The following is a 12,684-nucleotide window of genomic DNA, read 5'->3' as shown; positions in this document are numbered from 1 at the left end:
AAATATATATCTATGATGATTCTCGATTAAATTTCTAGCACTTCGAAATTCCAAGATGATTGTTCACTTCCATAATCAGGTCTTCTCCATTTGTCTCAGCAGAGACTCTCGCTAGGATGTGCTGATCAGGGCGAATCAAAACCCCTCCACCATTGACCAATTCATCAGCAAACCAGCTTTGCCTGACGATTTCAAAGTCCACACCGAGGCGCCAGATATTAAGACGTACACCGATCATGTTACAGTGCTTCTGTAAAAGTGTAATGTGCGGAATTTCCTGCTCCTGCCCCAAAATCAAAGTCCAAGAGTCAGGACCACAGAGATCCAGTGTACTCCACTGACAAGCCCGAGCCTGATCTAGGTCAAGCTCCCTGACGTAAGAGACATCGACTGGCTTTTGAGGCAGCGAAGAACGTTTGGCTGCCTCTGTCTCCGGGGAGGTCTGATCCGGGAAGCTGATCCAAGCATGAGGCAAGCGCGCCCCAGGCACAAATTTCGGAGTATAATGGGAAGCATGAGCAGGCGGCTTGGTAGCTCCATACACATATCCAATATGAAGCCCCAGCTGTGAGAAACAGTGTGAGCGGGGTCTACCTTTTAGGAAGCGGCAACCAAGATGAAGTCACTTACATTATCGAAATGCTCCCTTTGTCCTTCAATACCAGCCTCAACCTGTGTGCGCTGTCCCGGATCCGCCAACGCTGACATCATGTTCTTTCGCGCTTGCACGACATCTTCGACACCTGCGGTCTTGAGGCTCTGCAACAGTGCAAAGATCTCCTTGCCGTTCTTAACGCTCTGCTTGGAATAGGAATCCGCAACACCGCGTCGTTCGGCAGTGTATGTCGAAAGTATAGATGGTGTAGCCACTCCTCGGTGAACCAAGGCAATCTTATAAGCCAAGTTATGAACATCCGCGAGGCCACAATTCAGGCCTAGTCCACCAGTTGGGGGGAATGAGTGAGCGGCATCTCCAGCACTGAAAGAAACCGAAACATTAACAAGGAAATCACAAGGTCAATATCCAACCCTAAATACTCACAGGAAGATATTTCCCTGCTGGAATGTGTAAGCAACCTGCCGCCGGAAGACCCAAGGGCGATAGCTCAGGATATCAAACGGAACATCATCTTTACCGATAGCACCGCGGATCTTGGCCCTGCACATATCTTCTCTCCATGACTCGACCGGGTGCTGCTCAACGTCTACCTGGCTGATATGTACTTGGATTCCATCGAGATCATACCCGATGATAAAGCCCGCAGCTATAGGATCCATTATCCAGTACAGCATACCGACACGGTCACCAACGACAGGTCGCAGATTGGCATTGAAATGAATGGTCATCATTGTCTGGTCTGAGTCTTCGCTCTCAGACTCGATACCGAGCAGTTCGCGGACCTTGCTTCTACGACCGTCACAAGCTATGAGGTGACGGGACTTTGTTTGATGGAGTTTTCCAGTTGATCGTTCCTCAACAGTCGCTACGACTTCATCTCCGGTCTGGCTTTCAGTCAACCGCGTTGCCTCGTTAGTAACCAAAATGGCCTATGTACTTACTTGCTCCACACCATGAATACTGAATCCCTTGATTAAGGTGACGTTGGGATCCTTTGCAATAAAGTTGGACAATTCTTGCTCTAAGGCTGGTTGGGGTATATTATGGATCATCTATACGTTTGAATTGGTTAGTGCCTTCCTCACTGTTCTGTCACTATAGAGAACGAGTACGTACCTCTGGCGTGTCATCCAACACTGCAGGATCCATTCGCTCATACGGAAGGCTGCCGATCGCATCCCCGCAGAGATTGGTGAGAAAATTGACCGAGGAGCTATCATCTCGCGAAGTGCCTAGCTGGCGAACATGATTCTCGCCTAGGTTAAATTGACGCAAGATTTCCAAAGAGCGTGGGTTGATTGCGTGGGCTTTTGGAGCAGCTAGGCGCTCGGGATAACGCTCGATGATCAATGATTGAACTACATGAAGCGTGTCAACAAGGCTTTCGTGTCGACTCCTTAAATAGTCATACCTCCAAGTCGAGATAGAAGGAGCGCCTGTAATAGGCCAGTCGGGCCTCCGCCCACAATGAGCACTGGCACAGAACTTGGTAAAGTGCCAGAGCCACCACTCTGGTGGGAGGCAAAATCTCGGGACGGAGCCATTGCCTTTGCCCAATGTGTTTTGACTTAATCTCTTCTAGAATAACTTGAAGGGAGCAATTTCATCTGGTCTCACTTTCCAAATGCACGACTTATGCTGGGGATATGTATGGTGGGAGGAGCCGAGTGGAGGGGGAGTCCCGAAGTCGGCCAGAACATGCAATGCTTCATTATCGCCAATCAAAGAAGCGAAATGTATTTGCTAGTGTTGAGACTAGATGCTTAGGCCTTTATTCCTGAGTGGATGCAAAATTATGGTAAAAACCTTGATAGGTGTAGATTGAAAGACAGAGAATCCACATCAAATATAGTAGGCGGGATGCAGAGGAGTTCACTAGTTTTTCACCACGCACCGAGCCCGTTATTACGACACCCACATATATCCCTGCATAGCGCAATGCTCGTCGTTAGCCTGGATTTTTATGATTGGCTCTCAAAAATACAGGGAGGCCCGAAGGATTTATCAAGGTCTTTTTTGGATTTCGAGTACGGAGTACATTACTACTAGTACTATATGCTTGATATATGTTTCAGACTAAAAGGGAATGGCCACTATGTACTATACTCCCATGTATTAAAAAGGATATTTCCATTTCCGCCTTGTTCCACGCGACGCAGTGTTCAAAGTCGTTCTTTCTTTTCCCCTTCCTGTTCCTGACACTCGCCCTTATTTTTCTGCTTCATATTTTGGAGGACCCTCTTGGGCATCTTCAACATGTCGGACAGAACGCAACAAGAGTCCGAGAAGAAAGCCGCAGAACAGTTCCATGCCGCACCTGGAACAGAAATACTGTTCGATGGTAGCGACAATGGAAGCATTTCTGAGCGGCTTCACCAGCTGAAGCATCGTGAAACAGGCGACGGCCGCATGTTATTGGTCCCGCAACCTTCGATCAACGATCCGAATGATCCTTTGAGCTGGTCTACTACGAAGAAAAGCCTGACTTTCTTCAACGGCTGTTGGTTCGCATTCATGGGCGCTATTACAGGTCCTATCATGGCAGCTGGTATGTATTCGTCATCTGCCATATGGATAATATTGAGCCATGCTGATTAGCACAGGTATGATGCAACTGTCCACCACCTTCGGCAAGACCCTCCAGGAATTAACCTATGCGAACGGAGCTTGTTTGATCAACCAGGGTGTATGGAATTGTGTCTGGATGCCATTTGCCGTCAAGTATGGCCGCCGTCCTGTCTACATCTTCTCGAACTTGCTTATGGCCATCGCCTGTATCTGGCTGGCCATTGCATCCAACAAAACCTATACTGTTTTCCTGGTTGGGCGTGCTTTCCTGGGCGCATTCCAGGCGCCCATCGAGTCAATTGTCCCGTCCACAGTGACTGATATGTTCTTCCTGCATAACCGCGGAGAGCTAATCGCCATCTACGGACTGTCTGTCCTGGGAGGTAATGAGCTGGGACCTATGTTCTCTGGATTCATCGTGCAGGCACTTGGGATGGACTGGGCATTCTGGATTGTGACCATGTTTGTCGGTGCCAGTCTAATCTCCATGTTCTTCTTCATGCCAGAGACCAAGTTCGACGGGCCCCGCCCAGATCCATTCCAGACCACCACAGTCAATGCGGATAAAGACCAGGTGTTAGTTCAGGAATCGATTGCAGTTCCCAAAAAGACCTTTGTGCAAGAACTCAAGTTCTGGAACAGCGGAGACCCAAGTGTGAATCTCCTCCACGTGTTCCTGCGTCCATTCGTGCTCGTGGCCTATCCTACCGTCCTCTGGTCGTGCTGTATCTATGGAATGGCTCTTAGCTGGAATGTGATCCTTGGGGCGTCGGTGGCACAGCTCTTTGCACCACCTCCCTACGGATTCAATTCCAATGGCCAGGGTCTCTTCTTCCTGTCCCCCTTCGTTGGCTCTCTTTTCGGTGTCTATTTCTCCGGTCCAGGAGGCGACTGGATTGCCACCTTCTTCACCAAGCGCAATAATGGTATTCGCGAGCCCGAGATGCGGCTACCGACCTGCCTATTGGCGGCATTTTTCACATTCTTCGGTGCGCTTTGGTTTGGGCTTTCCTATGAGCACCAAATGCATTGGGCAATGCCTGTTGTGGGGGCCGGTATCCTGTCGGTAGGAAGTCAAATGGGAACCACGCTTGGCATGAACTACGCCCTGGATTGCCACAAAGAGGTAAGGAATTTGGCTTTTTTAGCTTGGACAAAGTATAGTACACCTGCTGATCGTTTCCTTTTTTGGGGTTTCAGCTTTCCGTTGAGATCATGGTCACCATTGCTGCTTTAAAGAGTTGCATCGCGTGGATCTGGACGTGGGTGATCAACGACTTTATCACTTCCAGTGGTGTTTTGAGTGTCTTCATGACAGTTGCGGCTATCAATGTCGCGGTCTACTTGGTCTGTATTCCATTCTATCTCAAGGGCAAGGAGATCCGAATTTGGTTACACCGGAAAGATCTTCTCCGGGTTGCTGGTATTGTCTAGTTGGGGGCGAATAGGTGGAGCATTCTGATATATACCTGAGATTAGACACAAACCGAGTTTATGTAGATTTAATATATGTTGTATACAATCTGTTTTATTTCACTGTCTTTTGAGTTTCAGACAAAGTGCCAAGATGAACGAAGTTTATCGAATTCAACTCGGTAGAGCGGCACGATTGTCGATGACTCGACGCGTGGTTTTAATCTAAGTAACCTTATTCGGCTGTCGGTTAGATTGTGGTGTAAATGGTGTAAATGGTCCCAGACGGGCCCTAAATGAAAGACAGGGTCCGAATATGTTTTTCCTTCCCCACTGCCCCGGTCTTGGGGAAATAGCCCTGGAGTACTCCGTATACGGAGCTGGCCGTGACTACCTAGGTACAATGGCATAGTCTCCGATTTTGTGCAGGGCAATTCACACCTTTTTCGCAAATCAATTACCTGGGTAGACAAGCGTTCGTTTTGGAAAAGTTACTTGATTCAAAAGGTCGACCATGGTTTGTCCTCATTGGGTTATATCTCAGACTTACCGTTGTGCGAATGGATCGTCGCCTTCTCGCTTGTTTGCATGAATCATTTCAATCTAGATTCATTTAAGAAGATCCACATGCTATATGGTGGCTAAACCCACATATCTTGCTTGGGCCGCTTCGGTTCCTCCGAGGCCAATAGGCGAGGCAGCGATATAATTTCGATTCGTTCCTACCTTCCCCCCTCCCCTCAGAAGACCAGACTCGACCAGACTAATGCAAGGCTAGAAATCTGCCGCGAAAATAGAATTTCCACGTATTGTTAGAAGCCAAATATCGACCGGGAAGCCTTTAACCCATGTAAGAAGTCGCCAGCTTGCAGTTTAGCTCGAGGCCCCAGGGATTGGCTTAGATGAATTGTGAAAATTTGATTCTCCAGTTCTCATCAACATACCGCGTTATTGACTAATTAACTCAGATATTAAATCATTAAATTTGGTTTATTACCACCACGCAATTTATCATTGGACGTACCTGGGCAGAAAATCCTTCAGCGTAATCCTTCTGGGTTGTGGTATGTTCTGGGCGCTTGGTTTGGAAGATTCCAAATTGTAATTCTTAATTCTCCAATGGCAGCCATGGATGGTTTAATTAAAACCCTGTTCATCGCGTGAGACTTTTCTGGGAACGGAATGCCCTTTAGTGGTTTTTGAGTGGCCTGTACAGGATGCTGGTGATATCAGGCAAATGCATCCATTTCTGACTTGGTTATTCTGCACCTTCTCTTGATCTTGCCCTATACTGTGCGAGGACGTGTGGACGCATTCCCTCCCTGAAGGCCAGAAATGGTCGGAAATAATTCTGTGGTTATCCTCGCCGTTTCTTGGACGGAAACATGCATTGGCCTATTCTTTTTCGGCCTTCGGTTTCTGAGCAACTGGAAATTCGTTGGGCGGTTTAGATGGGACTTTGCTGTCGCTGGTTTGACGGTTGTGAGTGTCTGGCCTCTTTTCCATGAGTCTCGATTCCATGGCACGTGCTAATGAGCGGCTTTTCTGACAGGCGACCGAGGGCACTGCTCAGGTGTTCCTGCAGTTGTCAGTCAATGCTGGGATGGGCCGTCACTTGGATAGTCTGTCAGACGCGCAGATAGTCACAGCGCTGCACTGGTCATGGGTATTCCAGTTACTAGCGATCGCAGCCAGTATGTTGGGAAAGCTGGCGATTCTCGCCTTCCTTGTCCAGATTCGTGGTCGTCACGAGAAAAAGCCGTGGTTCTTGATTATTCTGGGTGGTTTTATTGGAGCAGTTAACATCGCTGTCCTCGGAACAATCCTGGGTCAATGTAGACCAATGCACAAATTGTGGGATGATAGTGTAGAAGGAACATGCGACCCGGGGCGCAAAATGAATCAGAACTATTCGTTCTTCCAGGCTAGTGAGTTTGCACGTCACATCGAGAGTCAAGAGTTTAGATGATACTGACCTTTTAGGCTTCAACGCATTTAGCGACATCCTGTTGGCACTGTATCCAGTTCATCTCTTTTGGAAGCTCCAGATGAAGCTGCGGATCAAGATCGCCTTGTCCATCCTCATGGGATTGGGTTGGATGTAAGCATTTCCCACAAAATATTTCAACTTGCCCCGAGCTAACATTTCCTCGACTGCAGAGCGGCAGTTTGCTCCGCTGTCAAGACGTATGAGCTCAAGGCATTGACCGAAACAACAGATATTACGTGCAAGTCACAATCCAAAATTCCGTCCTGAAAAAAAAAAAAAAAAGAAAAGAAGCTAATTATCATATTCCCAATAGACGCTCAATCCGACCTCCTCATCTGGGCCTCGACAGAAGCTTGGATTGTCGTCATCGTCGGCTGCGTACCACCTATCCGGCCACTCATGGAAAAGGTGTTGCAGCAACTGGGTTTCACCTCGAAGAAACCCTCGACTCCCTACCAGTACCGCAACTCGAGCGGATTTGCAGCATATGGCACAAACAAGTCCAACCCGACGAGCCACTCTAACTTTCAGTCCAACGCATACGGGGGGAGGAAGCCATTTGACGATGATAATCCGGACTGGATCGAGCTCAGCACATCTGCTGGGACGAATGGAAGCGAGGAACACATTGTCAATGGGCCGAAGGATGTTATGATTAGAACTGAAATTGAGACCCGTTTCGAGGATGTGGAGGGTCAGGTCAGCCCGCCGTCAGGAGATTGTAGTATCTCTGCTAAGGGTTCGATCCATGGGCGTCGTCAAGATGTCCGAAAGGTCGTTTAATGTGTTGACTTATCAAATGTGTGTTATATTCTTGGCTGATGCTTGCATGGACATGTCCAGCATGGCATATTTTGTATTGTAGATGAATGTAAGTGTTCCCTTCGTCCTGATCAACCTAGGTTAAGGAATGGAAAGACCCACATCCCCGCGGATCCCCAACGCCGCCGATAACCGACCTCGGCTCAGCGACACCCTCGTGATTATGACCTTCACCTCCCTCCCGAGGTCATTTTCTCATTCATCCTTTTCTTTCTCACGCATTGAGCTTATTTCCCCTCTATTCACAATGGCTTCTATTATTCGCGCGTTGCGGCCTTTGTCGCGTAACCCCTCAGTCCGCTTGGCGGGCAAGCGACTTGCTGCCGGCCGGCCCGTACAGAGGTACCGTCTAGCCCAGGAGCGCATGCTATTGGAATGTATTTGCTAACAAGTTTTACCCATTACAGCGCATATGCATTCTCAACCACCCCCCGCCGGCGGGAGGTCGACCTCTCCGAGCTCACCCCGACGCCGATCACCCTTTTGTCCGAGACGGAATCCCTGATGGCCGACTCGGTATCCAAGTTCGCAGTGGAGCAGATCGGCCCGAAGGTGCGGGAAATGGACGAAGCCGAGACTATGGACGCAAAGGTTGTGGAGCAGCTCTTCGAGCAGGGCCTGATGGGCATTGAGGTGCCAGAGGAGTTTGGCGGTGCCGGGATGAACTTCACCGCGGCGATCGTCGCAATCGAGGAGCTGGCACGCGTCGACCCCAGCGTCAGCGTGCTGGTTGATGTTCACAACACACTCGTCAACACCGCGATCATGAAGTACGGTGATGCCAAGGCCCAGCGTACCTGGCTACCCAAGCTGACTACCGGCACTGTCGGCTCGTTCTGTCTCTCCGAGCCTGCGTCTGGCTCTGATGCCTTCGCGCTCCAGACCAAGGCTGAGAAGACCGCCGATGGTTATAAACTCAATGGCTCTAAGATGTGGATCACTAACTCTATGGAGGCTGGTGTCTTCATTGTCTTTGCCAACATTGACCCCAGCAAGGGTTACAAGGGTATCACTGCTTTCATTGTCGAGAAGGATACCCCCGGCTTCTCAATTGCTAAGAAGGAGAAGAAGCTTGGAATTCGTGCTAGCAGCACTTGTGTGCTCAACTTTGATGACTGTGTCATCCCCAAGAGCAACCTGCTCGGCGAGGAGGGGCAAGGATATAAGTACGCCATCAGCGTATTGAACGAGGGTCGTATTGGTATCGCCGCTCAAATGACCGGTCTGGCCCTCGGCGCATGGGAGAACGCCGCTAGGTGAGATTTCCTGTCCATCTTACACCCGCATATGAATTCGATCGGCTGACCACAACCAAAGATACGTCTGGAACGACCGCCGCCAATTTGGCGAGCTCATCGGAAACTTCCAGGGCATGCAGCACCAGATTGCGCAGGCCTACACTGAGATTGCCGCTGCCCGCGCTCTCGTCTACAACGCTGCTCGCAAGAAGGAGGCTGGCCAGGACTTCGTCCAGGACGCCGCCATGGCTAAGCTGTACGCCTCCCAGGTCGCCGGCCGGGTGTCTAGCTCTGCTGTTGAGTGGATGGGTGGCATGGGCTTTGTCCGTGAGGGTATTGCTGAGAAGATGTTCCGCGATAGCAAGATCGGCGCTATCTACGAGGGTACCAGCAACATCCAGTTGCAGACCATTGCCAAGCTTCTCCAGAAGCAGTACACGAACTAGACGAGATGGCGTTGAATACCTACCTAAATGGCTTTGCTTATAAATAGTTTGATTTCATCTATGGATACACACTGCGGCGTATTGCGTGTTTCTTTTGGGTGTTTATTCATCATTCCCTTCCAGTATACAGAACACGAAGAGCCATCATTGGTCATGCCTGTGACCATTTCGCATTCGCTTAACTAAGATGTATAAATGTCAAACTGTGTATACAAGAAAGTAAAAGAGCAGCGGAGATAATGGCCCCAATGATGCCAATGTGCCCTGCCTTGTTTGGATATCCAGTTCCAACAATAATCTTGCCGTGTGGAGTCCAAGTCTATTTCCCGACCTCTCAGCAAGTCACACCGGGCATTTGTAGATGGACCAAAGGTGGGACCGAGCTCCAAGGCTGCACCCACAGCTTACTTTATTCGGCGCGGCTGCTATTTCCGTTCCAAGGGTACCATTTTTGTGTGGACGTCAGTTTCGAACGCGATTTCCGCGTCGACTTCGGAGTCTGAGAACAAGCATTGCTCTGAGATCTATAGCATCTATCAGTATGAATGTTCGTACCAAGGATCTTGCACGGAAATTACATGCTGTGAGACCGGATCGGCATGAGCTCGCAAGACATGTGTTTCCACCAAGGTTACAAGGCCCTTGGACCGCCCCGGTTGCCTGGCACATGCAATGTTCACGAGGGAGGCACCCATGGATACTCGTATGTCGGATCCGTCTGTTGCGATGGAGGCATTGGCTGCGGGTATGTTGATGTGGACGATTGGTAGACTCGGGCGGGAGTTGGCTGAGGAACGGGACTGGCACTCGACATGGAAAGTGACCGGTTGCTGTAAGCGAATTGAGAGAAAGAAGATCCGGATTGTTGCTGCGGTGGGCAGATGGGTTGTCTCTGATGCATTCGACCATCTATCGGGTACGGTTCCATACAACTGGGGAATTCGGGATCGGAGGCTGCGAGCGACGGCGATCTTGTGGACGGGTATTGTTGCCAGTCATGTTGATGAGACACTGGACGTGGTGCTGAAAGGTCCGATGGTCTTTGAGTGTGGGATGTTGCACCGAAGTGTGGCGGTAATAATGCCTCCGTTGTTGGGATGTCGGGTAATGCACTATTCGAGGCTTGTTCCGACCACTCACCCCGAAGCGGAGTGATCGGTTCGTTATTTGATGCAAACTCCGGTCGGCCAGTCAGAGAAGCAACTTGATGCTTTAATCGGATGACTTCATTCTCCAGAAAAGCATTGTGTTGCACGACTTCATCGAACCGCTCGTTCTGGACCCGCATCTTGGCAATCTGTGACTGGAGCGTGGATACCTGAGCCTCAAGTTGCTCTATATGCCCCTTGGTGCGTTGGCGAATGGACCGCTGAGCCTCTCGATCGTTGGCACGCTTTCGCTCTAGTTGTTCCGCTGACAGGGTTGAGACTTTCCTTGTCCCTGATCGAGACTCACGCCTCTTGATAGGTGGTTCGTCTTGAGAGCTCATGGTTATTGATTTCCTTCCACTCCCGACACTCGACGCAGGACTCCCTTCTGTTGCCCAGAACCTTTCGAAGAGAACCCCCCGCTGGCGACCATGGACCCAGCACTGGAGCCTAACATGAGGGGAAGTTGTGGATCACTGGTTTCGAAAGATCATGAGTGGGTGGCTCGAGACTATTTCCGAGCCGAGCAGGGATCAAGCCAGAACGTGACTGATCGTGCCAATCCAGGGCGAGATTAGCTTGAACGAGGATACGGGGCAGAGGAAAATAAGATGTTATGCGAGGTATACCCATGGATGCTTTCAGGAGGTGGTTATAACCTTCTCAGCAATGGGGTGGCCTTGACAATACCAGAATATTGTCCCCAGCACTCATATCGTTTTCTCCAGGTTGACTAACAGGCCAGGCAAATCTCCCGACGATGCGGCGAAAGAGAGACCTCAAGCCGACGCCTAAGCGCCCAATAAGCGTGGAGAAATAGACGAACTGTGTGGATAGCTACGGAGTACTCCGTACGGGCCATGGATATAGTGTCCTCTTTTTAGCCACTACGGTGAGCCCCAATCGCAAGGTCCGCTTTTTACGACTCCTGCCAAGATGAATGGGGTCAAACTTAATGAAAAGCCTTCTGTTGGCCCAAACCCGCGTGCCGTAATGATGAGCATTTACTATTTACCCCTTTTCTTCTTTTTTTTGATTGCGGGCTGACCGATATAAGAGTACTAAAATACCTTGCTCCATAAGGCATTCACAGACCATCGGTGGTGATCCGCTTCCTGGTGGAGATATGTACGAAGCAAAGGCCGGCGAAGATCCTTTGGCCCGCACTGTCCGAACGCCGATGGTCCCCGAGTATTCGGCTCCTCCAGGGAACCACGGGGCTCGGGTATTATTTGGATAGGATGAGCATGTGGTGTGGGCAAGCTAATACCTCGAGAAGAAGGGTATCAGCGGCTGTTTGAAAAGCATTGATCGACAATATGTAGCCGCAATGTTTTGACTCACCAATGGCTTTTACTTTCACCATGATCCTGGGGGACTTTAGCCGGGGACTCTTGCAAATTTCCTATTCGAGCATCACAGTCCGCTCTAACCGAAGTTTGAAAAGCCAGATGACCTCCCGTACATGTTGATCCTCTAATGATCCCGCTGGCCACTCAGGGGATTTTGCCCTGAGGATATAGATCATCGGAGGATCAACCAAGCATCTGTGAATGTTGCGCATTGCTCACTTTACGAAACCTGTCATGAGAGCAGCACAATGTCTACCAATGTTCGATGAATGATTCCTGAAACTTACAATAGGCGACACCATCTATGTGGAGGTATGCAAGTGGGGAATCGGGCACGGTTATTTTGGAAATGGTGGCCCTACCATATGTATGCCCAAGCGTTTAATAGGCAATGTGCATGCGGACGTTCGCATTGGTTCTAGACTAGAAACGGTCCGTGACCCCCCGGTCGATCATACGGATCTAATACCGATTTTAAGTCGTTCACCGTGAGCTCTACGGAGTAATAGCTCTCGGTTTCGATGCATAGTGGCCAATCGCCCAAATATGATTCGTCCTATACATGTAGTCTGTGAGAATAAAAACAGGCAGAAAATTACTTGACTCGACTAGAAACGATCCGCATCTATGACGGGTGGTAATGAGGGTACCGCCATGGTGTACGAAAAACGTTATATTGTGGCTGTGGTGTCCTTTAGCGAAGCCGAGGAGCTTTCTAGGAACGTTATCGGAGATTGTTTACTACAATATGGTGCGACATAAGTACCTACGTATCGGTCTTCGCCCCATATTAGGTGATCGACTGGGACTGCCCAGGTGCCGGGCGAATCATATCGATAGGATAGATGGCCCCCAAACACTCCGTACGCTTTTCTCGAGGTAAGTTCTGACATACTGCTTTATCTTTGTTCCAGATCATTCTACTCTATAAATCACAACACGTTTTTCACCTATAAATAATCACACAGCCTGTGTCTAGGAAGTTGCCTCTGCCGTTTCGACTAGCCTTCCGGTAATATGAAGAAACGCTCATCAGGGAGAAGTGCCGAAGATACAGCGATAACATCCAACTAATTCAACAAAGTGTT

At 49.5% G+C, this 12,684-nt stretch overlaps 5 protein-coding genes across 5 annotated transcripts; 3 read left to right on the top strand and 2 right to left on the bottom strand.

Annotated features, from left to right (window-relative positions):
- Positions 1 to 34: 34 nt before the first annotated feature.
- Positions 35 to 2,163, bottom strand: N7525_010369 (uncharacterized protein; the record flags this gene model as incomplete). The annotated part of the gene is made up of 6 exons (XM_002561605.2): positions 35 to 565; positions 631 to 979; positions 1,043 to 1,503; positions 1,561 to 1,671; positions 1,736 to 1,977; positions 2,031 to 2,163. The coding sequence occupies 6 exons, from the start codon at positions 2,161 to 2,163 to the stop codon at positions 35 to 37; spliced, it is 1,827 nt and encodes a 608-aa protein (XP_002561651.2).
- A 712-nt stretch (positions 2,164 to 2,875) lies between these two features.
- N7525_010368 (Major facilitator superfamily domain general substrate transporter) lies at positions 2,876 to 4,621 on the top strand (the record flags this gene model as incomplete). The annotated part of the gene is made up of 3 exons (XM_061215070.1): positions 2,876 to 3,167; positions 3,223 to 4,313; positions 4,388 to 4,621. The coding sequence occupies 3 exons, from the start codon at positions 2,876 to 2,878 to the stop codon at positions 4,619 to 4,621; spliced, it is 1,617 nt and encodes a 538-aa protein (XP_061067582.1).
- Positions 4,622 to 5,935: 1,314 nt separating this feature from the next.
- Positions 5,936 to 7,373, top strand: N7525_010367 (uncharacterized protein; the record flags this gene model as incomplete). Its single annotated transcript, XM_002561603.1, has 4 exons — positions 5,936 to 6,082; positions 6,153 to 6,528; positions 6,584 to 6,694; positions 6,904 to 7,373. 4 exons carry the CDS (start codon positions 5,936 to 5,938, stop codon positions 7,371 to 7,373), a joined length of 1,104 nt encoding a protein of 367 aa, XP_002561649.1.
- A 286-nt stretch (positions 7,374 to 7,659) lies between these two features.
- Positions 7,660 to 9,096, top strand: N7525_010366 (acyl-CoA dehydrogenase; the record flags this gene model as incomplete). Its single annotated transcript, XM_002561602.1, has 3 exons — positions 7,660 to 7,754; positions 7,820 to 8,668; positions 8,730 to 9,096. The coding sequence occupies 3 exons, from the start codon at positions 7,660 to 7,662 to the stop codon at positions 9,094 to 9,096; spliced, it is 1,311 nt and encodes a 436-aa protein (XP_002561648.1).
- A 676-nt stretch (positions 9,097 to 9,772) lies between these two features.
- On the bottom strand, positions 9,773 to 10,585 carry N7525_010365 (bZIP transcription factor; the record flags this gene model as incomplete). The annotated part of the gene is made up of 1 exon (XM_002561601.2): positions 9,773 to 10,585. One exon carries the CDS (start codon positions 10,583 to 10,585, stop codon positions 9,773 to 9,775), a length of 813 nt encoding a protein of 270 aa, XP_002561647.2.
- Positions 10,586 to 12,684: the final 2,099 nt, after the last annotated feature.

This window comes from Penicillium rubens (genome assembly GCF_028828025.1).
Source record: "Penicillium rubens strain IBT 27055 chromosome Unknown utg000004l_segment0_segment0, whole genome shotgun sequence".
NCBI classification, from domain to species: domain Eukaryota; kingdom Fungi; phylum Ascomycota; class Eurotiomycetes; order Eurotiales; family Aspergillaceae; genus Penicillium; species Penicillium rubens.
Note: the sequence above shows the minus strand (reverse complement) of the source record. Positions and strands in the feature narration are given on the sequence as shown.